Consider the following 26,784-nt stretch of genomic DNA (forward strand, 5'->3'; position numbering starts at 1 on the left):
GGGCAGAAATTCTCCTTCAAGGCAGGATGGGGGGGGAGGGGTTGGTCCTAAAATGCCCTGGTCCATGTGGTCTCCCCCGGACGTGCTCAGCGCCTTGGCCCGTGTGGCGGTCAGGGCCCCGTCGGGGTTGTGGTTCTGCTCGGATCCAGAGGGCTCAACGTGGGGAGAAGTGTGTGTGTGTGTGGGGGGGGGCAGCCGCAGGGCTCTGTGCTAAGAGAAAAACCCTGCAACTGAAATTCCCAGACAGATGCGGGCGCATGAAGAGTGACCTAATTTATGTCCTCCTAGGAACCGGGCGTCCGTGGCAGCGTAATTGGCGATTAGAACCTAGTAAACAGCAGCGCTGGGTGTCAAAGAGCTGCCTTGGGCTTCCCTGGGAGGCCGGGGCTGGTGATGTATTGGTACCAAAGCGCTCTGCGGTTTCCGTGACCTTAATCTGGCGAGCCCAAGGTTAGCTGCACGGGAGCCGGGTGACAGGGTGGTATGAATGGGACAGGGAGATGCAGCAGAACCAAAGAACTGGCGTTAAAGCCCCGAGTCAGCCCCCGGCATGAATGGGAGGTTTCAAGCCCAAAAGAGTCCATTGACTCCAAGGGAGTCACGCCAGCGCTGAGCGTGGCCGGTTATTTCTAGAAGGCCAGGTTTCGCTCCCGTTTACACAAGGCGTGTAATCTGGAGTCACTTCACCGGCACCAGGGGAGTGAGTCCCGAATTGCGGTGGTGGAACTGACACTAGAATTTGGTCTTGTCTCCTGGGCTCTGCAGGGAGCTGTCAGCGGTGCTGTTGTGTCTGTTCTCACAGGGGGACTGAACCAGGACTCCTGGGTTCTATGCCCCCGCTCAGGGAAGGGAATGTTGTCGAGGGGTTAGAGCAGGGAGCAGTGAAAGTTGAGACGCCTGGATTCTGTTCTAGTCTCTGGGATGGAGCATGGTTAGAGCTGGGGGCTGGCAGTCAGGACTCCTGGGTCCTTTTCCTGCCTCAGCCACTTGCTTGTTCCGTGACCTTGGACAAAATCACGCCACCCCCCCATGCCATGGGTAGAGTGGGGATAATATTTACCTACCTGCCAGGGGCGGGGGGGCAGTCGTCAGGTTTGCTCCATTCAGGTTCGTAAAGCGCTTTGAGATCCATTATTATTCCCTGTTCGGTCCCCTGCACCAAGGATCTCTCCAAGGCCTGGAACAGGAGCAGGGCAAACCTCGCTGCCTGGCACATGATCCTGCCTCGGGAGAAACAATGACATTACCCAGAAAGACGCGCTATTCACGAGGCTTTTGTGATGGAGCGGTGGGGCTTCCTGGGAGCTAGGGACTGGCGCACAGGCTCCTCCGTAGAGCCAGGGGAGCTCACCCTGATGGCAGGGGGGACCGAGCCAGGCATGACGCAGCGGCAGACTCAGCACTGAGGGCAGCTGGGCTCTGGCAGGACTTTCCTGCGCTAAGTTTCCGTCTCCCGCAGTGGGAGCTGGAAGTGAACCTGGGAGGAGGCCGGCTTTGGATGTCCCATTGTACCAGGGAGGGAGCAGGGCCCAACCCCCAGAAGCAGAGATGGTGCTGGCTTGGGGGGAAATGTAAGGCCCTGGGCCCCTCCCCAGCTGGGTAGTTGCAGGGGGCTCTGCCTTGCAGGGGTGGTGGGGGAGGTTTTGTTCATTCACTGCCAGAGAGTGGAGCTCTGCCCAGCCTGCGCGGCCAAAGCAGAAAGTCCGAATCACAGACAGCAGCCGCGCTAGTCCTGGGGACTCTCACCTCCCCATCACATACATGCTCCCATTCCACACCGGCCTGGGAGGCGTGTTCACATGCACACTTAGCGTGTGTCTCTGTATGCACGTGTACTGGCTTACCCTAGTGTGTGTGCTGGTGGGTGCAGGGGGTCTGAGTGCTGGCGGGTGCCTATCTGTGACCGCATGGGTCAGCATGCCTGTACATGTGAGTGTGCATGCGTGTGAGTGGCGTGTGCATCTGGATGAGTAGCACACACCCCTGCCTTCCCAGAGCAGGGCCGCCTGCCTGCCTGCCCGCTTGGAGCCCTTTGTTTCGCAGCCTGTAATCACCACTCTCGGAGCGAAGCTTTAATAATTCATGATTGGCAGGAGGATGAGCTCATCCCGCCTGGTGCGAGGAATCTGCTCCTTGGAATCGCAGCTTGGGCACGGGGGGCTTCGTTTTGTGGGGCGGAGACCCCTGGGCCTGGCTGAGCCGCCTCCCCGCTCCTGCAGTGCAGAGATCCTTTGGAACCCGGCCACCCTGGACCCGCGCTGGCCTTAGGCATAAGCAGCGTGTGCTCGTGGCTTGGATCTCTGCGTCCCTACAGACTCTGCCATGCGGGCTTGGGCCAAACCACCTCCAGCAGTGAGACTGAAAGGGCAAGCAGCTCTCGCCCCATCTGCCCCTTGGGCAGGGGAACCCCAGCTTCCGGCCCCAGGTCTGGCAGGAGATCGGGGCTCTATTGGGCTTTGAGTGTGCTCACAGCACAGGGGCTTGGAGTCAGGACTCCTGGGTTCTCTAGTGATTTCAGCAGCGGTGGGGAGTGAGACTCTGGACTTCTGGGTGCAGTTTCCAACTCTTGCCACTTGCTCGGTCTGCGATTCTGGGGGAGGCCCTGTCCTGCTCCTGCCTCAGATTTCCCATCCGTAAACCAGGGATGAGACTCTCCTGCCATTCAAAGCCATCACGTGGAAAGTGCTGTGTACAGTCCAGGCAAAGCATCGTCAGCCAGACAACGGGCAGCATCCATCCCTAGCAATGCCCCAGCTGCTGCTGTTTGCCTGTGAAGGCAGCGCCCTTGGGCATGACTTTAGTCTCGCTCAGGTTTGCCGCGGGCAGGAGTTTATTTCTCCGTTTCCTAGATGTGGTGAACAGGATCTCGTTAAGAATCAAGATCTGGAAGAAGCTCAAGAAAACAAATGTACTTGGGATCCGGGCAAAGCTGAGAAGCGAGTTTCCTCCCTGCAGAGATGGGGAAGGGCTGCGTTTGGAAGAGAAGCCAAGACACCAGAAATGAGGCAGTTAGAAACAGAGAGAACCCGGCAGGGAGACGAAGCAGGGTGGGGACACGGAGCCGGAGATGTGGGGCTGTTTCTTTAACCATCAGGAGTTCTTTCCTCTAACCTGCTCTCTCCTCTGGGGCGGCACTGCTGGGACTTGGCTCTGGGCTGGTAAATCAATAAATGGCTAGTGTGGAAATGCTGGGAAAGCCCCCTAGGGCTGGAGCCTCTTTGCCAAGCAAACCTCTTCCATGTGGCTGGGAACATGGTGGAGGAGGATTCCCAGCTGCTGAAGCCACCGCTCTGGGTGTAGCTTATTCATGAATTCCATCCCGTGCCCGGACTCAGCTCGCTTTAAAGCCGTGCCCATGTGAACACCCCACTGTGCTGGCACTGCCTTAGCGGCTCCTTGCTTTGTCAGGGGGAGAGGGAGGCTCTTGGGATGGTCTGCCCTAGGGCAGGGGTTCAAAGCTCCCTCTGGGCTGGGTCAGCGCTGGAGTACGACACTCCTGGGGCTGCTGCTGGTCCCACCCCACTCGATGGCAGTAGGAGGGGGCCAATTCCAACATAGGCTGATTCCATCCTTCCACCCAAATCCCCAGGGTGGTGTTGACTGCATGCAGGAGCTGCCTTCACTTCCTGTCCTAAATTACTGGGTAGTGACTCTTTCTAAGGCTCTGTGGATCCTTCAGGCTAAGTAGCGTGATGAATGTAGTGCAGCGAGTTGAATGGGAGGTGTGTGCACCCCGCTGCCCTCTATTGGGTGGAACTAAATTGCTCATCTGTGTGTCATAGGCCCTATACAGCTAATGGCGAGTGGTGAGTTTCCTTTAGCTCAAGGGATAGGAGCTTGGGCTTTCAGAGTTCATGTTCAATCGGTTATCCTCACTGAGTTCCAGCAGGGAGCCCTTTGCTTCCGAACACCTTTGGGTGGTTAGTCCAGAACCTGGACTCTTAGGGCTGCTTGGTCCCTGCTTCTCTTCGGGCATCCGACCCGGTGGTCTCCGAGCTCTCTGTGTCTGTGGCCCAGCGTCCCCATCACCACAGGCTGTGATCGGTCCGATCCCAGGGGCACGAGCGGCTCCGCAGCTGGGCTGCTGCCGACATAAGCAGCTTTTCTGGTGGCTGGAAAGGAAAGGGTCCTGCTCTCCCAGGCAGGGTGTGCTGCCCCCACCTCCTCTGGGAGCCCAGCTGGGTCCTCAGCCCCGTGCGGAGGGAGTTGGGCTGGGAGCTGTTTCCCAGGGCTGGGGGCAGTCCGATTCCAGCAATGGGGCGCAAAGCGGAAAGCCGGGTGGATTAGCAGGAGACCGACTGGGGGCTGGGCTCAGAGGCCAGGCCAGGTTCTGCAAGAGCCACATCTGCTGCGGGGAGGAGCAAAGCAGAACGGCGTTTGTTGGGCAGGGTCCAGGGCAGGGACAGTCACTCTCTTTATTGCACTGGAGCTTGGCGCTGGCGGATCGGCCCCTTGGAGACGAGAGGCCTCTGTTCCCGTGTCAGGTGCGGTACAGCCGATCTTCCCGTACAGCGGCCCGCCAACGGGCCCCCAAGGATCCCCCGCAGGGGGAACAGCGTCAGTCACCGTGGCCTGTTCAGTCCCAGCATCTCCCATCAGCACGAAGACAGCCGTCACCATGACTCCCAAGAGGACGATGACTTTGGCCTGGGAGCCAAAGACGGGATTCAGCCCTCAGACCCAGCTCTGTCATGCGCAGCCCGTGCCGCGGCCGCTAACTCCCGCCTTCAGGGGGGCTCTGCAGTCACGTGGCTTCCCCCTCCCACCGGAGAGAGGGCTGCGGTGCCCATGCCGAGAGCGCTGGAGGAAGGGTCAGCTTCCCGGAGAGAGCTGTGGGATCTGCAGCTGCTGCTTCTGGTCAGGGGAGCTGGGGATAGGGCAAGAGAAACCCACAGACACGGGGAAAGTGATGAGCAGCCTCGTTACCACGCATCGATCAGGGGCCTTAACGAACCAGACGGCGGCAATGATGTGGACGCCAGACAGGCCGACATGTGAGTCACTGACATACAAGGGAGCCCACGGTTTCATTATAACCCTGCTACCATGTCTGTGCCCCAACGGGGTCCCTGGCAGCTCACCAGGCAGGATTCCAGCACCGGGCTCCACTGCCAGCCAACCCCGAGCGCTGCTGGATGCAGGATTCTTCCTCGCTTCCTGCTCAGCTGCCACGTCCCACCCCAGAGGTGACTGCATTTCGGCCCTGCAGATCACTTTGTCGCATGCAGGATCCCTCAGCACCAAAGACCGAGGATTTTATTCTGCTTAGCGTGGCTGTGGCTAACTGCAGCGCAAGGGCTCTCAACCCTCATGCTCCAGGGCATAAACGGATTGCTGGCTGTGGCCAGGAAGAAATGTCTTCTGCAATATCAGGCAATTGGGTGCATGGCGTGCACCCGCCAGTATTGACCAGCGTCAGAGCCAGAATGCTGGGCTTGATGCACCATGTGCTGTTCTGATGTGGCAGTTTCTTATGTTCCTCTGCTGGTCTGTAAACAAGGTATTTGCATGAACAAGGCAAGATGGGGGGTGGGGTGCAGCCATCTACAATCGGGTGCTGGTGCTGCACCCCATTCTCTGCAGTCTCTCCTGGATGTCGGTACCAAGGAATCCTCTGGGTTGTTTTTTTACTATCACGCAGTTCCTCCAGACATCGCTCCCGCGTCAGGTCTGATCAGAGGAGCTGTCAGGCAGAGCCGCCGACACGAGCCCTCGTCCCCCGTTCAGATGGCCTCTCGGCTCGAGAGCCAAAGACTCCACTTCAAACAATGCTCTTTGTGAAGTTCCCTGTGATGGGGCCGGATCCTCAGCTGGTGTGAGGTAACCTGTGGGAGTAACTCCGTTGGAGCTGCGGTGCTGCACCCGCTGACAGCCATGGAGGAGCTGGCCTGCAATTTGTTACAAGAAAAACTGATCAAGGAATTAAGAAGAATCCTTGTACTTTTCATCTCAAAGCGCTTTACAAAGGAGTATCATTTATCCCCATTTTGCAGATGGGGAAACCAAGGCACAGGAAGGGGACGTGATTTCCCATTGTCACCCATCAATTCCCAGGCCTGCCACTGGCTTGAGCCCATGCCCTTAGGCCAGTCCAGTGTTCTGTCCACTAGGCAACACTGTCTCCATTGCCATTCCTGCTCCTGCCCTCTCTAGAACAGGAGGCTCTTGTGTCCAACATCTCTCTGTCCTTTCAAACTACCCTGATTTCCATGACCAGCTCAATGAAGCACTTGGAGTCTGTCATGTGACATGGAATCACAAGTGTTACACAGCTGTTGTTTGCATCTTTAGTTTACAAAAGGCTTCCACCCAGCTTGAGTTCCGGCTTTGTCTCTCTTGTTTACCAGAGGCCGCACCCTTGTCTGGAACTATATATTAACATGCAGTATATTACTCAGCTAATCTTATTCATCTACTGTATCGTTACAAGGTGCAAAAATTTACAGACCATCATGGTGGAGTCTCCTGTCTGTAAAATGCACCCATTTGTCCGGTTATCAAACCTGTTGCAGGCTTTACCTTCATTCACTGTCCCAAACTGTTGGGTAGCATTGCTCTGCAGCTGTTAAAGAGCTGCCACTCGTTCCACCCCAGAGGTGGCTGCATTTTAGCGACAGCAGGAAATGATCCCTGCCTCTAGTTTGCCAGGCACTGAGAGGGTGAGGGTCAGTACAAGGTTACACACCATGCCAGTCCCACTTAAACTCTGGCCTTAAATGGGACTTAAGTGGCCCATACACAGACTTTGTCAACTTCATCCAGAGCTTAAGTGGGACTTGTGCCGCCAGCCCCTTCGCACGGGGTGAACGTCTCCCTTAGGGATGAAATGATCCAGTGGGAAGTCAGATCTTATCCCCCATCCATCTCCAGCGTTTCTAGGAGAAGTGAAAAGCAAGATGCTGCTAGTATTGGCGATCCTAGCCAGGAACCAGGCTGCAGGGACAGCGGGCGCATGGCACTGGCATGCTTCAGGGCTCTTCTTGCTGCGGGCCTCACACCGAGGGCCGTCGCTGATTAAAGGGAGAGCAAAGAGCCAAGATTGTTCATAAACCGCCGCCGCGGGTTTGGTGGGGTTGTTTGGGTTGTTTCACTTCAAAGCTGGAGCTTGAAGGACTTGAAATGAAATGGGGGGTGGGGGGGAGAAGGTCATTGGAACAGACTCGCAGACACCTGCCATGCAGTCTGAGATTAACCCCTGGCTCCCTGGGCCGGACGGTGCCCGGCTGGCTCCCTGGGACTCTCAGAGGGATTGCCACTGGCACGTGCAGAGTTGAAGCAAGAGTGACAGCGGAGGGGTGGGAGAGGTGCAGAAGGGTAGGTGGGTGCGAGGCGGGGTGGCAGGAGCAGGCGATGGGCCTGGGGGGAGCCTTGCCCCTTCTGTCTGTGCAGTGCAGGGGGTAGCGCTCAGGGCTGGGGTAATCTACAGCCCTGGAGAACTCCCCATCTTAAGGAGGCCAGGAGCAGGAAACCTCCCAGCCACCCTCCCCACCGCTTCCTGCCCCCCCTCCCTGCTGCAGCTGTGCCCAGGAACCCTGGGCATCCACAATGCTGGGCTTGTGCTCTCCATCCCGGAGCTCGGCGGCAGGCGCTCAGAGCCCTGCTTTGTTCCATGCCCACAGTGGCCAGCCAGCCGTGCCTGGGTGGGAGAAGGGCAGTCTCATGGCCAGGACAGGCAGGGGGTTTAGGACGGTGTCTATGCCCAGATGTGGCGCCTGGCCTGGAATGCATCCCGCAAGCCGGGGAGGCTGCCTCAGGAGCTGCGGCATTGGCCTAGAGTAGGGTTTGCAGTCACGGAGCACACCAGCCTGCCCCGGCCAGGCTCCCAGCTCCATCGCACAAGCCAGCCACCAGCCCTGCATCCAGGCTCCTGCCCCTCACAGGTCATAGGAACAGCCCCAAGAGCATCAAGTCCAGCCCCCTGTGAGGGCAGAGCACAAGCCCAGCCCATCCCGGCTCCTGCTCCGGCCAGATCAAGCCCTGGGGCTGCCTAGCATCGGGTGTCTGCAGGACGTAGCTCTGGCCGTGCCAGGAGGTCGGAGTTAGGGCCCTGCAGATGGGACAGACCTCAGGGTTGTTCCGTCCTGTGTATGCCTCAGGGCCTCAATGCCTCTAGCAGCTAGCTCATGTGGGGTCCCCACCCGCCCCTCAGGGAGATGACTGCGCAGCCTAACGGGCCGCTCGCTCCTAGGACCTGGTGCCTGACCATCTGCCTCTCTTTCCCCCCACAGTCCCTCTCCCCCGGTGGGGATCAGTCCCCAGACACATGCCGGGAGCCCGTGGGAACCTCAGTGCCTAGGCCCAGGGGTAAAGGGCAGCCAAACTGTTTGTTCTGCTGGAGCGGAGGGGGCTGTGCAGAGTGCCATGGTGCCCGAGGGGTTAAACGAGGCCTTCGCCCATGCCCAGCCAGAACAGGGCATCCTTTCAGCAGCACTCACCAGACTGGAGAAGCCTCAGGCCTGTTCTCGCCCCCTCTCCCACCCACACACAGAGCTGCAGCCCAGGGAACGGGGCAGTGGATGGAGAGCGAGGCACTCATCCCCTGAGAGGACAGTGGGAAGCTGTGCCTGGGGAGGAGGGAGGTAAAGGGTTAATGCTCCGGGGGCTGGTGCACCAGCCCCAGCTGAGTCACATGAAATGAGTTTGGTGGGTCTCAGCCGAGGTGCAGCACGGTTTGGCACAGTTGGTGGTGTTTGCTCAGGAGGGGCCAAGGTCTGGGGTAGCAGGGGAGCTCCGGGTCAGGACTGCGGGGCATCGCAGAGCTGGGGGTGGGGAGGGGCTGAGGTCTGGAGTTGCAGGGGGGCTGCGGGTCAGCACTGAGGGGCATCGGCAGAGCTGGGGATGGGGAGGGGCCGAGGTCTGGGGTAGCAGGGGAGCTCTGGGTCAGGACTGAGTGGCATCGGCAGAGCTGGAGGTGGGGAGGGACCGAGGTCTGGGGTAGCAGGGGAGCTCCGGGTCAGGACTGAGTGGCATCGGCAGAGCTGGGGGAGGGACTCGCCCTCCATTGTACCTGCTCTGCTTGGGTCCAGCTGGTTTCTCTAAAACCTTCACTCTCCCAAGCGCAGCGTCTCAGGGAGAGATCTGCTCCCAGACCAGGGGCCTGTTGGATCAGGTCCAGTGAGGGTTCCTGAGGGTGGGGGGCTGGGTCAGCTTGTGGGACAGTCAGTGCCTCCCGGGGAAGGTCACCCTGGCCACACGGCAATGAGGCAAGTGCCAAGGAATAGTGGGGTTCGGTGTCTGTGGATGGGCAGGGAACCGGGGAGGCAGCCGGACCCAGATTCCCCTTGCCGCAGGGCAGAGCCCAGGCAGGGCCCAGGCCCCTGGCTCAGGACAGGTTCTGGGAGCTGTCCGGCCCTGCTGCCCCATTAGCATTGGGGTTGGGAAGGGCGGGTGCTTCCTGTGTGCACCTGGGCCTGAGCCAGCCTCTCTGGCGATGCTCCCCACTGGGCCAGCAGGCACAGCCGGTTCCCCAGGGTGGGGCAGGCCCAGGGCCATTCCCCTTTCCCTGCCTGGTGCAGTGTGGGGCACGTTTGCCCAGACAGCACCTGCCTCCCCGGGAGCCCTGCTGCCACCCAGAGCACCCTGGGGTGTGGAGCTGGGTGAGTCTGAGCCCAGATGCCCACCCCATCCCCTGGCACCAGCCAGCCCCTTCCCTGGCAGCCTCAGAGAGATGAATGAGCCACAGCGACTGGCCTCCCCCGGGGCTGGACTGGGCCATGGAGCTGGGAGCGTTAGCAGCCGAAGGTGCCAGGGGAGGGGCAGGGCTTCATGTCATCATTGCAGAGGGAGGGGTCACAGCTATAACCGCCCCTGGATTCCCCAGTGCCCCCCCCCCATCTGTTCTGTGCTCCATGGCTTTAGGGGCGGGAGGGGGATTGAAACATCGGGGCAGTTTGGGCCACCGCTCCCAGCAAGGGGCAGCTTCCCCTGCCCCAAAGAGGTCCTGGTCCACGGGCCTGATCCTGCAAAGTGCTGGGGGCCCTGGCCTCCCCCTGGCACTGATGGGAGATGAGGGAACACAGTCTGGTGCAGGATCGGGCCTTGGTGTGTGTCTGTAGTGCCCACCCCCCAGGTGTAGGGGCAGGAGTGGTGAGCTCCATCTGGGGCCCCTCCGGGGATCTCCGCTTTCTGGGTGCCATTGCTGCGGTTTCGTGGCGTTTAATTGCAGCGAGGACGGGCGTGATGGGGGTGGGGGGGAGCCATCTCAAGGTGCAAGGGATTTTTGGCTTGTGCTGTCCAGCCGTCGTCCCCTTGCCAGGGTGGCTTAGAGCGGCACCCGAAGAAGCAAATTTGCCCTGAAGTCGGGGTTTCCTGGCTAAGCAAACGGGGAGATGACCAGGATGAAAAGGAAGAACCGTAGGGAAGCGACCGGCTGGAAGGAAACAGGGACCGGCCCCCTGCTCCCATGGGGGCTGCGGCGTGGGGCCTGCGCAGGTTTCCATAGAGACGGGTTGCTTTTTCTCCTGTCAGTTCCCCTATCTTCCCGGCTTCCCGAGCGAGTGTTTCCAGGCAGGGGCTGCGGCAGGCCCCCCGCTGCAGCTGAGGAGGGGGCGGCTCTGCCGTGGGCCCAGGCACTGGGGAGGGCCGTAGGTAAGAAGCTGGTGGGAGAAGCGAGGGGATGGGGGGTGGGAGAGGACACACAGGTGGGCTGGGGAAGGGGATGATGGAGTGAGGGGGCAGGCTGGGAGATGGGGTTGTTTGACTGGGGGTGGGGCAGGATTTGGTGCTGCCACGTGCCCGGAGGGTGCCCAGCCCCAGGTCTGTTCCGCCTCTGGGCTGACCCTGGCTCGGGGGCACTCGCCGTCCCTCGATGAACACGGAGCGTTTGCCAGTCCAGCTCCTCTCTGGGCAGCTGCCAGGGAGCCCGGCCCAGCCACCAGGGGAGGAACCGAGCCCGGGCAGAGGCGAGCGTAGGACAGGCTGGCCAATGGCTGAGAGAGGGGGAAATCGTTCTCTGGCTCTGTGCCAGGCTGACTGACCCGGAGCCGCGGGTTCCAGCCGCATGCATGCTGATCTGGGGGGAGGATCTGGCCAGTCTCTGCTGGTGCCGGATCACCTGGCCAAGCTGCCAGCCCAGCGACCGGCCTGCCGGGAAGGGGGACGTCATGCTGCAGCCCGCGCCAGCCCCGTTTCACAAAGCAGGGTTCCCAGCCGCCACCTGCCACCTCCGTCAGGAACAGCCGGGGAAACCCAGGAGAGTCTGGCCCGGGTTGCCTGCAGGCCGGCAGCTGCACAAGTGGATGGGAAGGGAAGAACCTGCCTTCCTGGGGGAGACCCCCGTATCCCGCTGCAGAGCTGGGATTTCAGCGGAGACCTTCGGGGGGGTGCCCGCTCAATGGAAGGGGAATAAGTGGGAGCTGCCCCCTCCAGGGCTGGCTTTGATCCCCAGATAATCCCCTCCACCGAGCGCCAGCAGCTCTGGCTCATCTGTTCTGATGGAAGCGCCCCCGGCATGAGGCTTTGAAGAGACAGAACAGGTGGCCGTGAACAGGGAAAGATGCAAGAGGAAACCCCTGGAGCCTGCTGACTCGGCCGCCTGGCGACACTAGACAAGAGGCCACGTGTCACGTCTGGAGGAGACTGAGGAACCCGGCTGAGCTAGGGGAACGGGCAGCCCGCTGACGGCAGAGGAGTCCGGCCCTGGGCGAGCACAGGGCATTGCCCGTTGGCAGGAATCCTCTGAGCCAGGCTGACGCCTTGCTGGGTCCTGCACTGTCTGCAGCTGCTCAGTGCACGAGGAACGGGACAGAGGAGAATGTGATCATGCCATTATACAACCTCCACCCCCATCATTGGGGTCCCCTGACCCGGACTGCTGGTCCCATCATCTCCGAAAGGGCAGAACGGAAGTGTGTGTGTGGAGGGGAAAAGGGGGGGGCAGAGACAGGAGACGAGAAAGTCTATTCGGTATTTGTATTGTGGTAGGGCCTAGGAACCCAAGTCACGGAGCAGGTGCTAGGCACTGTACAACCCAGAACCAAGAGACAGCCCTGCCTCTGCCTGGAGCGACTCCTACAATGAGGAGGTGGCAATGCAGGGACAGGATGAAGGCAAACCACAGGCGTCTGGCTTACTTCTCCCCATCAGGGCACAGCCATGCCTCAGTTTCCCTTCTCTGGCCTCCAGTTGCCCTCTGAAGACAGTCCCACTCTTGGGCCCAGACTGATCCGGGGGCTGGTGATCCATGTGCGAGAGTCCCCGTGTGTCTTTGTGTGAGGATGGCTCTGGTTGGGTTTGGGGTGACCTGGTGCACACGTGTGTGTGTGTGGGGGGGTGTATCTTGGGCACGTGTAAGGTGTCGAGGGGGTAAGTGTGTGTTTTGTGTGTATCATGCATGTCATGCCTGTGTCATGATTTGTGTGCAAGCTGTGTTGTATCTTGGGGTGTTGTGCTGTGGATTATGTGCTAGCCCTCAGCCCTGGCCAGCTGCCAGCAGCTCGTCCCCACCCCTGGCATGGCCCCATCCGGCCAAGACTCTATGGCTCAGTCTAAGCGATGCCGGTCACATGCCCTGAGGGTGAGGCCCAGCTCCAGCCCCGGCTCAGTGTAGAGCCGCCCAGACCCCTCTTTGCTTTGACAAGCCAGGGCTCCCGGCCTCTGGCCTCCCAGTCTGCCCCCACCCCGTCACCCCCTCCTCCTGGGACCGCCTCATCCTTCCCCCATCCCCTGGAGGGATCAATGTCCCCTGCATCTATTTCCAGCCCAGTTCCTTCGCTGCCGCGCCCTGACCCCCTTGTTCTGGTTCCCTTGGCAGATAAGCTTTTCGGGAAGCGGCTGCTCCAGGCCGGGCGCTACATCATGTCCCACAAATCCTGGATGAAGACGGTGCCCACCGAGAACTGCGACGTGCTGATGACCTTCGCCGGTAAGGGGCCGCTCAGCAACCCGCGCCGGGAGTGCTCTGCCCGCCGCTGGAAGGCAGCCACCTCTGGGGTGGGACATGGCAGCTGTTCGGCGCAATGCAACGGTGTCACCACAGGAAGAGGCAAAGGCGGTTGCGTCCAGGGGACGCTGCATGAGGGAGGCAGCATGGGATGATCTCCGCTGGGATAGGGCAGGATGCCTGGGCTAACACCCTAGCACTTGTGGAGAACGCCCGGGGGGGGCCGGGATCCCAAACGCTCAGGCTTTCAGCTCATCGGACAGAGATTGCTCCCTGCAGCGCAGCGCCCCCTACTGCCGCGCTGAGACATTGGGGTCAGCACTGACTCCTACTACGCCCCTCACTCCGCTCCCGGCAGCGCAGCGCCACCTAGCGAGGGCCTTGGGGTCACACTGACTGTGAAGGGGGGGCGCCCCTCCTGCTCCCTGCAGCACTGGGGTCTAGCAGAGGGTGCTACCTCGCTTCCTGCAGCAGCCAGAGATTTTCCTGGTAGCCTTGGCCCATAATAGCCTTTTGGCCCAATGCTGGTGTCCAGAGCTTGGGGGGGGAGGGGAGGGCGGCGCGGGGGCTGCAAGTCAGGACTGAGGGGCGTTGGCAGAGCTGGGGCGGGGCAGGAACAGCGGAGTTGGGGTCAGCAGAGCTGGGCCAGGGAAGACACCAGGCCCCTGACTGCTCCCCCCCCGGCTCTCACTCGGAATCAGCGTCTGCACTCCCACGAGCCTTGCACGAAATCCCCAGCGCCCACAAAGCAGGCCGTTGCGGGCGGGGGGTGCCCACTCCCTGCTCCAGCTGCTGCCCACCGGCGTCTCCCCGCTCCTCTTCCCTCAGACACGACGGACGACCACACGCTACTCTGGCTCCTGAACCACATCCGGCTGGGCATCCCCGAGCTCATCATCCAGATCCGGCACCACCGGCACACCAAGGTGTACGCTTTCTTCGTCACTGCCACCTACGAGAGGTAGGTCGCGCCCCCGCCCGTGCTGGGGTCTCTCTTAGGTCGCTCCCACCCCGTTGTCTTTGGGGAGGGCTGGAGGAGGAGAGGCGTGTGGGTTCGTCCCGCGCCCTGCTCCACAGTCACCCAACCCTCACGGCTCCCCCCCCCCATATCTCTCTCCGGGGCAGCTTGCTGCGTGGGGCGGACGAGATCGGGCTGCGGAAGCCGGTGAAGGCCGAGTTCGGGGGGGGCACACGCAGCTTCTCCTGCGAGGAGGATTATATCTACGAGAACATCGAGAACGAACTCTTCTTCTTTACCTCCCAGGTGGGCACTGCTGGGCCAGCCCCGGGTCTCTGGGATTGGGGGGGCCCCTGGCACTGCAGTGGGGTCAGGCCTCCCCCCTGGCAGCTCTTCTCGCCTGCAGGGCCGGCCCGGGCGCCGTGGGGTAGAAGCGGGATTGGGAATCCATTGGGGAGGGTGGCTTTGGAGCTAACGTCCTGGGCCTCTGGCGGGAGTCCTGGTTCCCCCTACACAGCCTTCCCTGTGCGCATGGGAAGAGATGTGGGGGGCTGGTGGTAAAGCAGGGGTCCCTTCGTGCTGCGCACCGTCCCTGGGGCTCAGTCCTGCCTCTCCCTGTCCGGCCGCAGGAACGGCAGAACATCATCAGGTACTGGCTGGAGAACCTGCGAGCCAAGCACGGGGAATCGCTGCACAACATCCAGTTCCTGGAGGGGCAGCCTGTCAGTGAGTGCGGCGCCCGGCCCGCGGGAGGGAGCCGATCGGAGCCCACTGCCCGCTCGCGGCCCTGCCCATCTCCGTCGCGAGCCGGGCCCAGGGAGATGACTAGCCAGCTGCTCTGGCACCAGCTGAAAATAACTGGGCTGTCTCATCTGGCCCATTTCCAAACAGGCGGGGGTGGTGGCATGTGTGCATGCGTGTGCGCGTGTATGAACATGTGTGTGTGCATGATTGTGTACATGTGTGTGTGTGTCACATAGGCCATGGCCTGGCCACTTCGGGCTGGGCCAAACCTGAGTGGTGCTGTGGCCCCGGGCGCCAGATCAAGATGCCACTCACTCAGATTTTGAGCAGGTGGGCGTAGTGCCACCGGGGTCAGGCTGCTGGGGGGGCACCTGAGAGAGTCAGAGGAGGTTCAGATGGGGGGGCAGCCCATGTGTGTGTGTGTGCATGCGTGTGGCAGCGGGACTCTCAGAGCCATGGGGAGGTGGGAGCTGCTTATCCTGCGGGGACTGTCGGTGACTTTTGCAAGCCCTAAATCATCCCCCGGCACTTGTCCCCAGCTCGCAGCCCTGGCTGGAGCCCGGGGGAGGGAAAAGACCCCGGCGTCTTCTTGGGCAGGGCTGCACGGGTCGGGGAGGGGCTGGCCGAGCGCCTGGCCCCTCACTGCTCTCTCCTCACGCAGTCCCCGAGTTGGTGGCCCGCGGCGTCATCCAGCAGGTGTTCCCCGTCCATGAGCAGAGAATCCTCAACCGGCTCATGAAGTCCTGGGTGCAGGCGATCTGCGAGGCCCAGCCCTTGGGTATGTACCCGCCGCCCGCTGGAGAGCTCGGTTACCCCCCATGGGAGGGGCCGGTGCTGCAGCGTCGCCATGGCGATGCCACCACTGCCAGGATCCTCTGGGGTCCTGATTCCAGGGGGTCAGGGGAGAGTCTGAAAAGGGAGATTTCCCCCCGGAGTTGCTAAAAGCCAGTCCATACACGTGTTCCTCGCTGGACGTGCTTGAGCCGGACGTGCCCCAGCTGTGCACGTGTTCCTTGCTGAACATGTCCCTTGCCGGACGTGCCCCAGTCCATACACGTGTCCCTCGTCGGATGTGCCCCAGCCATGCACATGTCCCTCGCTGGTGTGCCCCTCGCCGGACGTGCCCCAGCTGTGCACGTGTCCCTCGCTGGTGTGCCCCTCGCCGGACGTGCCCCAGCTGCGCACGTGTTCCTTGCTGGACATGTCCCTCATCGGACGTGCCCCAGTCCATACACGTGTCCCTCGCCGTACATGCCCCAGCCGCGCACGTGTCCCTCGCCGGACGTGCCCCAGCCATGCACGTGTCCCTCGCTGGACATGTCCCTCGCCGTACATGCCCCAGCCGTGCACGTGTCCCTCGCCAGATGTGCCCCAGCCGTGCACGTGTCCCTCGCTGGACGTGTCCCTCGCCGGACATGCCCCATCCATCCACATGTCCCCAGACAGACATGAGCACCCAGAAACCCAGACATTAAACGCAGCCACCCAGAAAAGTCGGTGCCCACTTTCCAGTGCCGGGATTCAGAGCCCGGCTCAAGGCACCGGAGCATCTCCTGCCCCCTCTCCGTCCGCCCCTGTGGCCGTCCATGGCCCCGACCTGGCTGCTGACTCCTGCTCTCCCCTTGGCAGACGAGATCTGCGATTACTTTGGGGTGAAGATCGCCATGTACTTCGCCTGGCTCGGCTTCTACACCTCGGCCATGGTGTACCCCGCCGTCTTTGGCTCCATCCTCTACACCTTCACCGAGAACGACCAGGTGAGAGTGCTGCGCCGGGGAAAGGGCTGGGGGAGCCCCGGGAGATGGGGGGGTCAGACAGTCAGGTTGGGAGCATTGCAGTGGGGCAGGGAACTGCGGTACTCGCTAGCACCCCCTTGGGCTGACGCTCAGTGCTGTGTCCATCTCCCCCTAGCCTATAAGGTGGGTCATTTCATTACGGGAGTCAGGACTCCTGGGGTCTATTCTCAGCACTGGGATACAGGAGGGCAGTGGAGTCTAGTGGTTAGAGCAGTGGGGAGTGGGTGTCAGGACTCCTGGGTTCGATTCCTAGCTCTGCTGTTCATTGCTTGTTTTTTGTAACCCATCCCCACCCGCCCTTTGCCCCCATGTCTGTCCCTCCCAGACCAGCCGCGATATCTGCTGCGTGGTCTTTGCCATCTTCAATGTCATCTGGGCCACGCTCTTCCTGGAGGAGTGGAAGCGGCGGGGGGCTGAGTTCGCCTACAAGTGGGGGACCCTCGACACGCCCGCCGAGTCCATAGAGGAGCCCCGGCCACAGTTCAGGGTGAGTGACGGGGGTGGGCAGCCCAGGGTGACCTGAAAGCCGCTTTGCCTGAAGTGAAGTCACTCCTGATGGCACCAGGCTAGTCCAGGAGCGGGGCAGCCATCCGCAGAGCCGAGTTCAGGCCCTCCGCACCAGCTGGGATCCCAGGCTCCTGCGGCGAAGGCTTCCCATCCGCCAGTGCCCAGAGCTGCCACCACATCCTCAGCTGGTGTGAACTGGGGCAGCTCCCCGGAAGCCCCCCGAGCGGGACCACGTCACACCAGGATCTGAGAGCTGGGCTGTGATGCTGACGGGAGCCAGCGAGGGGCAGGGCCCCCGTCCAGGTGGGCGGGAGGGCTCCAGGGCGTGGTGAGAGGAGACAGGAAGCTGTTAGCACGCCGGCATGTGTGTTCGCCTGCGTGTATGCACACGCGTGTGCACGTGGCTGGGAGAGTTTTCCTGGGCCCGTGAGCGTGGCCGTGGACGTGTGTCCGCAGGAAGGTTTGTGCACGTGCGTGTGTAAATTGAATCCCACCGTGCCTGGGAGGGAGACTGGGGCGCTCTGCGGCTGAGCTCCCCCTTCCTCCCCGGCACAGGGGTCTCCTGGGAATTGTGAGGCAGACCTCAGCTTGGTTGCTCCAGAATCCTGGCGGGATCTCCCCAGGTGTGTGTGGGGGTGTGTCTGGCCCATGGAGGGTCACAAGCTGCCATCTCCCCCTCCAGGGCATCAAGAGGATCAGCCCGGTGACCAACGTGGAGGAATTCTACTACCCGCCATGGAAACGTCTGCTCTTCCAGTGCCTGGTCAGCCTGCCCGTCTGCCTCGTCTGCCTCTCCTTCGTCTTCCTCGTCATGCTGGGATGCTTCGAGCTGCAGGTGGGTGACGCTCTCCCCGGCCCAGCCCCACTGGCCGCTGCCAGGTGCCTCTCCTCCCGCCAGGAGCGGGCGCTAAATCCTCCACATTCCTGGGAGCAGCGCAGGGGCACCACGAACCCTTGGCTCCGTCACGATTCGGCTCGGCCTGCGTGCTGGTCTGCTCACCCCGGGGAAGTGGGGGCTGATGTTTGCTGAATGGGGCAGGGTGTGGTGAGAGGAGACAGGAAGCTGTTAGCACGCCGGCATGTGTGTTCGCGTGTGTGTATACACACGCGTGTGCATGTGGCTGGGGGAGTTTTCCTGGGCCCATGAGCGTGGACGTGTGTCCGCAGGAAGGTTTGTGCACGTGCGTGTGTAAGTTAAATCCCACCACGCCTGGGAGGGAGACTCTGTAGTGCTCTGTGGCTGAACTTCCCCTTCCTCCCTGGCCAGCCGGCCGGCCGGCGTCATACCAGCCCCACACCCTGCTGGCTCCGTGTCCCCTTCCTAGAGCACGGGTTGGGCAGAGCCAGGTGCAGGTGCCATGCCAGCAGCTACTTACCACCCACCCTGGGGCTCCACCGGTGTCTCCGCGCCCTGCAGACTCCCTGGCCCCTGGGCTGACGTCGTCCCTGCCCCTCGTGTCCCCGCAGGAGTTCGTGCTGAGCATCAAGGAGCTTCCCCGGCTCATCCGCTTCCTGCCCAAGATCGCCTTGGCCCTCATCGTCACAGCCTGCGACGACGTCTACAGGAAGATCGCGTACTGGCTGAACGACATGGGTGCGTCATCGGGCGCCGGGGGGCCTGGGATCAGTCTGCAGCCACCGCGGCAACAGGGTTGGGACGTCAGCGCACTCCCAGCCCGCTCGGTCCCCCACGATCCAGCTGGGGCAGGCCAGCCAGCAGCCCCCAGGAAGGCCGTGACCCCATCCAAGCTCTGCTGACTCCAGTTGGGAGAAGCATTGGGGTTCTGGGGAATTCTCCAAACCCGCGTCCTCTGGGGTCAAATCCCCGGGCCCAGTGGCTCCTAGCGGGAGGTCCCATCCTGCTGCAGGAAATGGGAGCCCATCTGGGGCCATCCTGGTCATTTGCTGTTGTAACACGTCCACACTTGCAATCCGCTGCATGTCCAGGGCTTGGAGACGCTCCAGCTCGTCCCAGGGGCTAATCTGGCCTCGGGCATCCCAGTTCTCACCGGGGCAGGTGCATCCCTGCGGTCGGTGCTTGGGCCCAATGGAGCGCGGCTGGAGCCGGGAACGGAGAGTGCTGGTTACTCCTCCTCGGGGCCCTGACTCACCCTCCCCACCCCCACTCTCCGTTCACCCCCCACCCCACCCCCTGGCCTGAGTCTCTCGGTTCCCGTTCCAGAAAACTACCGGCTGCAGAGTGCCTACGAGAAACACCTCATCATTAAAATCGTCCTGGTAAGCTAGAGCGGGGTTGCTGCCGAGGAGGGGAGGGTGCCCTTGCTGGGAGCAGCCGCAACGGTGCAGGGGTGGCTATCGCCAGGAGCCGAGCAGCCGCCGGGAGAATCCTTCCACCCAGGGGACCCCAGCTCCGAGCAGCGACCACGTCGCCCCCTGCTGGTCGGCAGCAGTGACCGTACCAACCTGTGGCTTTCTGAGAGCGAGGGGAGCCTCCCTTTAGCTCTGGCTGCACACACCCAGTTTGTCAACCCCGGCCGCTGACCCCCAGGACCCCCCGCGCCAGAATCCCAGCAAGCCACGGAGATCCCTGCTGGGCACCACCACCCCGGAGGGTTAAGAACAAGCGGGGATTCTAGGGCCTGCTTGGGACCTCAAGCTGCCCCCAGGCCTGATGGGCACAATCAGATGGGGGGGGGGCCTGGAGGCCCCGGAGCCCAATCCTGAGGGGGGGGGTTGACTCGCTGTTTCACACTGACCCTCCCTCTTTCTCCCCGGCAGTTTCAGTTTGTAAATTCATACCTAAGTCTTTTCTACATCGGTTTCTACCTCAAAGACATGGAGCGGCTGAAGGAGGTAAGGGGTGTCTCCGCCCCGGGAGCCTGCGCCGGGCCGGGGAGGGGACGGCGGGGTCCCTGCGGCGGTAAATCCAGCTGGGCTCTGGACCAAGGCCTCCACTGCAGCTCTGTGGCCCCCTCTGCTGGCACCCACAGCCCCCTGTCGCCTTCAGACAGAGCTGTGGCTGCTGCTCAGACCCACGGCGTCTCAAGTCGGGCCCCCAGAATCACCGGCCCCTTAGGAAGAGAGGCCGAAACTTTCCATTGGCTCCCGCTCCCATCCGCAGGCCGGGCCGCCCTAAGCCCTGCCTTGATTTGGGGTCTCAGTTGATTTCTCCTTTTCGTTGTCTCTCTCTCTCTGTGTTCGTCTGTCCCTTCCGCAGCTCCTGCTCATCTTCTCTCTCTCCCAAAGCCTCGTGCGTCAGCTCAGAGACGCTCTCCTTCCCTTCATCACCCTTCAGCTCCACCTCTTTCTCATCTCCTTTAAGGGCCTCCTGAGCTTTGGCTGGAGCCTGGCCGTATCCAAAGTAGGAGGGGTGGCGGGCGGGGGCAAGCTGTGCATGCCACCCACTGGCAGATTCATCCCACGCCATGGAAAGTTCGGCCGCGTGGGTCAGCCCAGCTGGCTGGACAGTCTGACCCTCCGCCCAGGGGAACAGCCGCGGGACCGTTCCGGTCTCACTGGGCGCAGGGGAGCCTTTGAAAGCAAAGGAGCAATAACACGGGGCTGGGGGGTGAGATCCGGGCCTTTCCCCTCTAGGGGGCACCAGCTCTGGCCCCAGGGCGGGGGGACTGGCTGGCTCGAGGGGGCAGGAAATGGGACATGGGGCCTTTCGCTCTTCGGGCAGTTGGTTGCAGGTGACAGGGAAGGAGGCTCCGTGTCTTTTGCCTCAAGGGTCCCCGTTCTAATTACACCCATCGGCAGCAGACTGAAATTTGCCGTCCTGTGCCGGCTGGTTGGGCGGTCTGGTGTGATGAGTTTGGCGCATCACAGCGGCCAGCTGAAATTAAACCCTCCCCATCCCAGCAGCCTCTGCGGGGAGGCTGATCAACACCATACGATCAACTGCCCCCCTGTGGGCCCCTTTCACCCAACTGTGGTGGGGTCGCTGAGCCCAGTGTGCACCCCCTGCTCGCCCCCCCCACTCCCTCCCTTGCCCCGGGGGCGGGGTAAGCCTCTGTAAAGTGGCTGCTTGAGCCCAGCCTTGGGGCGGTGCCGGCGGGATGGAGACGGGCAGGGGAGCGGGTTCCCCAGATGTGACCTGCCTTCCCGGCACGTCTGTCCCCTCCCCAGATGCTGGCCACGCTGCTCATCACCCGCCAGTTCCTGCAGAACATCAAGGAGGTCTCCCAGCCCCACCTCTACCGCAAGATCCAGCGGGGCGACCTGAGCCTGCAGAACATCCGCGACGTCTCCCACACCATCTTCCGCCTGCTCGCCCAGAGATACACGGCGCCAGAGCAGCCGGCCAGGCCGGGCCCCGAGCCTGAGGGGGCAGGCGAGGGGCCCCCGGGGGAGAAGTGCCTCAATGGGGGTTGTGGCGTCCCCGAGGAGGAGGAGGAGGAGAAGCGGGAGTCGGACTCGGAGGACGAGAGCGTCCTGGACTGCGGGCTCAAGCTGAAGAAGGTGAGCTTCATTGAGCGGGCCGAGCGCCGGGGCCGGGAGCTGGGTGCCATGGAGGACGCCAGCTTCCTGGAGGAGGGCAGCCCCACTATGGTGGAGAAGGGCATGGACCCCGCTTCCGTCTTCGAGCTAGCCGAGGACGAGGAGGAGAGCGAGGGGCCCTCCGGCAGCCCCCTCCCAGAAGCCAAGGCGCTGGCGGTGACCCTGCGGGCTCGGTGGGGCCGGGCGGCCGAAAGCCAGGAGGAAGAGGAGGAGGAGGAGGGCAGGAAGCGGAACCGGGCTTCCTGGATTGACCCACCGGAGGAGAACTATTCCCCCCACCTCACCCAGGCCGAGGTGGAGAGCTGCATGAAGAAGTACGAGGTGAGGAGCTGCGCTGGCCTCTCGCCCCGGGGGCTCCGTTCGAATCCTGCCTCAAGCAACAGGCGAGAGGAGTCTCAGTAATTGCCCCGAGTGCTCACGTCACAAAGCGCCCCTGGATCCACCCTGCTTGGTGCTCTCCGAGCAGGGCAGGATTGAGGGGCACCGGCAGAGCTCGGGGTTGGTGGGGGGCAGCCCAGGGCTGGAATTGCAGGGGGACTGTGGGTCGGGATCATGGGGCATCAGGGACTCGCACCAGCATGACTTGTCTCCCCCCAGGACACGTTCCAGGATTACCAGGAGATGTTCATCCAGTTTGGCTACGTGGTTCTCTTCTCCTCCGCCTTCCCCCTGGCCGCCCTGTGCGCCCTCATCAACAACATCATCGAGATCCGCAGCGATGCCTTCAAGCTGTGCACCGGCCTGCAGCGCCCCTTCGGCCAGCGGGTGGAGAGCATCGGGCAGTGGCAGGTAGGGAGTGGCTGGACTGGTGGCCGGGTCCCCATCTCCGCAGGGCAGCGAGAGCCACCGGGAGGATGGGCACTCGTGTGAGAGCCCACGCATGGCGCTTTCAGTGCCAGGAGAGGCTGTAGAGGGTCCGGATCGTGGCCTGCTTTGTGCTGCCGGGGACTAGCTGGCACAGGGGATCCCTGCATGGCACAGAGCTGGCACAGCCAGGCACCCAGTCCTGAAGATCTGTTACCCTTGGAAAGCAAGGTCTATTTGACGCGGCAGGAGCCGGAAGGCTCACCCCAGTGTCCTAGGCATCCTCCGCTTTCACCTCCCTAGTCTCCCAGGCTCTTTCAAACGGATACAGGACTGCGCTTTCCCCAGCGCTGTGCTGTGCTCCACTCCAGAGGTGGCTACATGTCTCCGGCAGGAGACACGACCATGTATTCTCTGTCAAGAGCTGTCTGGCGGGAAACACGAGTTACTGTTTGTTAAGGATTCAGCACAGGCCTTGCCATCCCAGAGCGTCCCTCGGGGAAAATCCTGGCCTCGCAGCCTCTCTGCTTTGCTCTCTTCCTCAGGCTCCCGGTGTCTGGGGTGGCGACTTGACTCTCCAGATGGGTTGCTCTATGCTCTCGCCCCAAGCCAGGACCAAAAGACTTTTCAGCCCTGCTGGGCCCAGCCTTCAGCCCCGTTCTTCGCCAGCAGGCCCCAGCGGCAACGGCCTGTCCAGCTGCTGCTCCTGGGCTCCAATCATCCCCACCACCCAAGCCAGGTCTGCCCTCCTAGCCAGGGCCTCTGGCAGACGGGAATGATCAGACAGTGCCAGGCTCCCAGCCCCCGCCTCACCCCAAGTGCTGGGCTGTCTTCCTCTTAAAGCCTACACCCCCATACAGGTGTAGTGGGGTGAGGCTCGTCGACCAGAGTTGGCTGGCCCCAGCCTGCTGTTCCTTAAGGGGGCAGGCTGCCCTGTTACGTCTGATTCTATCCAATGACAAGCAGATAGGGGGACGGCTCAGCCTATCCCATAGGGCTGCAGCAAAGAGGTGCTGAGTGGAATCAAAAAGGCCCCAATTGATGACGACTAAAAATGAGGAAGCACTTGTTCAACCTGTGGAACTCACTGCCACAGGATGTTACTGGGACAAATACCTCACCAGGAGGAGAGAGTGCTGATTAAATAATTCATTGGCAGCGGCACGAGCTGCGAGCCCCTTGCTCCAGGGAACAAGCTGGGGAGCTCTGTATTGCCACGTTCGGTGCAGCTCAGGGATCTTGCGCCTTCCCCTTCAGCATCCGCAGGGACCGCACAAGACAATCTGCCACCCTCAGCAAAAGTTCAGTGTGTCTCCCGTGTTGTCCTAGGCCTAGGGCCGCAGATTTGGCTCGGCCATTCCGCCATCATGACAGAGGGGCAGCCAGGCCAAATCTGAGTCCGTGGCGTTGTGACCTGGTACACAGGAGCCCATGGCCACTCAGATTTGGCCCGGATGCCGCTCCAGGAGAGGGGCTTGGCGGGAGAGGCTGGGTTCCCAGCTCGGCCCAAGAGCCGGCCCGCAGGTGGCAGGGGTGAGTGGCGCGTCTCATCCCAGGATGTTTGTCTTGCAGAAAGTGATGGAGGCCATGGGCGTCCTGGCCATCGTGGTGAACTGCTACCTGATCGGTCAGTGCGGGCAACTGCAGCGGCTCTTCCCCTGGCTAAGCCCGGAGGGAGCCATCATCTCCGTGGTGGTGCTGGAGGTACGGAAGTGCTAGCAGGGCTGCGGTTTGTTATTGTAGGGTCTCTCGTGAGTGCTGGGGCTGTGCATGTGGTTTGTTATTGCAGGGTCTCTGGTTAGAGCTGGAGTGGTGCATTTGCTTTGTTGTTGTAGGGTGTTTTGTTGGGGCGGGGACTGTGTATGCTGCTTTGTTACTGGACCTGGAGCGATGCATGGGCTTTGTTATCGTAGGGTCTCTCGTTGGAGCGGGGCTGCGGCTGTTTGCTTAGCACAGACCGGCACAGCATTTGCTTGGGGGGGAGGAGGGCAGCTCAGAAGAACTGCTCCGGGTTGGAATCAGAGGGCGAGGAACCCAGGGGGCCGATCAGATTTCAGGCTTCTAGCCCCATGCCGTTTCTAAAGCAGCTGTTCAGTGCCCTCTGCTGGCACGGCCAAGACCCTCCCCACAGCTCTCTGCCTGTCTCCTCCCCACAGCACTTTGCCCTGCTCCTGAAGTACCTCATCCAGGTGGCCATCCCTGACATCCCGGCCTGGGTGGCGGAGGAGATGGCGAAGCTGGAGTATCAGCGCAGGGAGGCCTTCAAGGTGAGTCCGGCTCCCAGGGGTCGAGCGTCCGCAGCTCACCCACACCCCAGCTGCCCCGGCTGGGCGCGCGGCGCAAGTGTGGGGGTGTCTCAGCCTAGACGTCATGTCCCCAACCCCTCCCCTGTCCCCTCGCTGGTCGTCTCATGGATCCTGCCCAGTCACTGGCCTGCCCTCTGGGTGCCGGCCCGGGGTGATGCACGTTAAGGAGCAGCGTGGAGGTTGCTCTCCCTGCCACGGCCCCTCTTCTGCAGAGTCACCCCTGCCCGGGGCTGGAGGCACCGAAAGCCCAGGGGAGAGGCATGTGGAGCTGCGCTGCGACGAGCAGGAGGCTCCCCAAACCCCCTGATGTCCCAGGCCCCTGCCACTAACCGGCTGCTCCCCCCTTCCCCCAGAAACACGAGCGACAGGCACAGCACCACTACCAGCAGCAGCAGCGGCGCAAGCGGGAGGAGGAGGAGCGGCAGCGCCAAGCCGAGTACCACGCCCGCAAGGAGCGCGAGACCAGCCGGGACGAGGGGAAGCCCGAGGCTGCCGGGCAGGACGCCGGCCACGAGAAGAGCCAGGCCAAAATGAAAGGGGCCGGCAGCTTGTCCCACAGCTCTGAGAAGCCCAAGAGGCCCAGCTCCCTGCTGGCCACCAACAACGTCATGAAACTGAAGCAGATCATCCCGCTGCAGAGCAAGTTCCTGTCGGGGGGCGGCGCCGGGGCAGCCAGCACCGCCACGGCCCAGTCCCCGACCGGCAGCGAAAACAAACTGCCCGGCTTTCTGAGCTTCAAGTTCCTGAAGTCGCCGGAGACTAAGAGGGACGGGGGCACCGAGAAGGTCCAGTCGCCCACCAAACCGTTCAACCCGGGCAAACTGTTCAACTTCGGCAAGTCCGAGGGGGCTGGGGGAGGTGGGGGCAACGGTGCCGCCGTCGTCCCCCCTCCGCAGCGGCCCGGCCCGTCCTCGGAGGGTGGCGAGAAGCAGCCGCCCAGCAAAGCCCACCTCAATGGGCTGGTGGACGAAGGTGGCGTGGAGGAGGGTGAGCTCAGAGCCGAGGAGGAGAGCACAGGCCATAAACTCTAACCGGGGAGGAGCCGGGGATGGCGGGCAAAGCAGCCACGGATCCCGGGTCTGTTCTTCAAGCAGAATTAGGAGGTGCCCAGCCTGGCGTGGGGCTCTTAGGACACCTGCACCCCCCTGCGCCAGCAGGAGAGTGGAGGTGGGTGCAGAAGGTGAGCGGTGACCATCCCATCCCCTGCAGCACGGGAAAGCAGAGCTCGGGGGCTGGGGTGCCTTGGGCCTTGAGACAGGCAGCTTCTGCTCCCAGCTTTGGTGACGAGATCGGTGGCCTCAACTCAGTGCCAAGAAGCAATTCAGCATCCTCAGGAGAGGGGCGGGAGTGGAATCGGGGTGGGGGGGGCAGGGCGTCGCCAGAGCCCAGGACGGGAAGACGAGCGGGGGGGGGGGGGGGGGGGGGGGGGGCGGCCTGGCAGGGGGGCCCATGACACACACATTCGAGTGACTGCACAGAGCAGTGCCTGTTGAATATCGAGGGGGATTGGGGCTGGAGTAGCAGGAGGCTGTGGGTTGGGAGTGAGGGGCATTGGTAGAGCTCCGTGTGTGCAGGGGGAGGTCAGGGCTAGGAGAGCTGGGGGGCTGAGGGTCGTGCCTGAGGGGCAGCAGCAGGACCACAGGTGGATTTTCCCCCTTGAGCACGGGGCGGGGGTGGTGTGTTTCTCCCTGTCTCCTAGCTGAGCCGGGACCCGCTGGGGCTCTGGGCACAAAGGGCGGCGGGCGGGGTATGGGTGCTGTATGTGCATGTTCCCCAAGCGCTCCCTGTGGGGAATCTGCCCTCATGCAGCACCCAGAGCCAGGCACAGAAGCTGGCAGTGCAACCGGGGCAGCCTGAGCTTAAAGCCGGAGGGGTGGGTCAGGAAGATGGGGTTGGGGAACCAGCGGCAGCAGCAGCCCACAGCGACCTGCCGCTCAGGAGCTCAGCTGGGCTGTGCTCAGAACTCCTTTCCCCTGCGTCCCAGGGTGAGTCAGGCTCCCAGGACGGACTCTCCAAAGCTCCCTTGGCTCTGGTGAGCCCCTGGCATCACCTGCGCGGGGAGAAGGGTATCCCCTTTCCTGCCAGCTCTGTCCCCCTGACTGCAGGCGTTTGGCCTGGTGTTGCTACTGCAAACACACACCAGAAGGGGGCGCTCCCTGCCTGCATCCTCGTAGGACTCAGCCTTTGCTGCCACATCTGCCCCAACCCCTGAATCTGGCCCCTGTGCTCAGGTCCTCCTCAAGCCCTGCTACCCTGGCGCCAACGTCGCCATGACGGCCCGCTGGTGCGAAGGGTGGGCAAAGTGCCCAGCGCCCCAGGCAACAGCTG

General features: G+C 62.4%; 1 protein-coding gene across 2 annotated transcripts; it reads left to right on the forward strand.

Moving 5' to 3' along the window:
* The first annotated feature begins 12,311 nt into the window (after nt 1–12,311).
* ANO8 (anoctamin 8) lies at nt 12,312–25,808 on the forward strand. Of its 2 annotated transcripts, XM_034755504.1 has the most exons (17): nt 12,312–12,862; nt 13,709–13,841; nt 14,006–14,144; nt 14,468–14,564; nt 15,244–15,360; nt 16,212–16,339; nt 16,704–16,865; nt 17,568–17,720; nt 18,353–18,479; nt 19,068–19,123; nt 19,625–19,699; nt 20,064–20,207; nt 20,975–21,667; nt 21,944–22,135; nt 23,723–23,854; nt 24,307–24,417; nt 24,810–25,808. In XM_034755504.1, exons 1-17 carry the CDS (start codon nt 12,493–12,495, stop codon nt 25,485–25,487), a joined length of 3,507 nt encoding a protein of 1,168 aa, XP_034611395.1. In that variant the 5' UTR covers nt 12,312–12,492; the 3' UTR covers nt 25,488–25,808. The 2 variants fall into 2 exon arrangements, with proteins under 2 accessions (XP_034611395.1, XP_034611397.1); XM_034755506.1 differs by lacking the exon at nt 20,064–20,207 and having other exon boundaries at nt 12,313–12,862.
* The last annotated feature ends 976 nt before the right edge of the window (nt 25,809–26,784 follow it).

Source organism: Trachemys scripta, chromosome 22 (genome assembly GCF_013100865.1).
Source record: "Trachemys scripta elegans isolate TJP31775 chromosome 22, CAS_Tse_1.0, whole genome shotgun sequence".
Taxonomy (NCBI): domain Eukaryota; kingdom Metazoa; phylum Chordata; order Testudines; family Emydidae; genus Trachemys; species Trachemys scripta.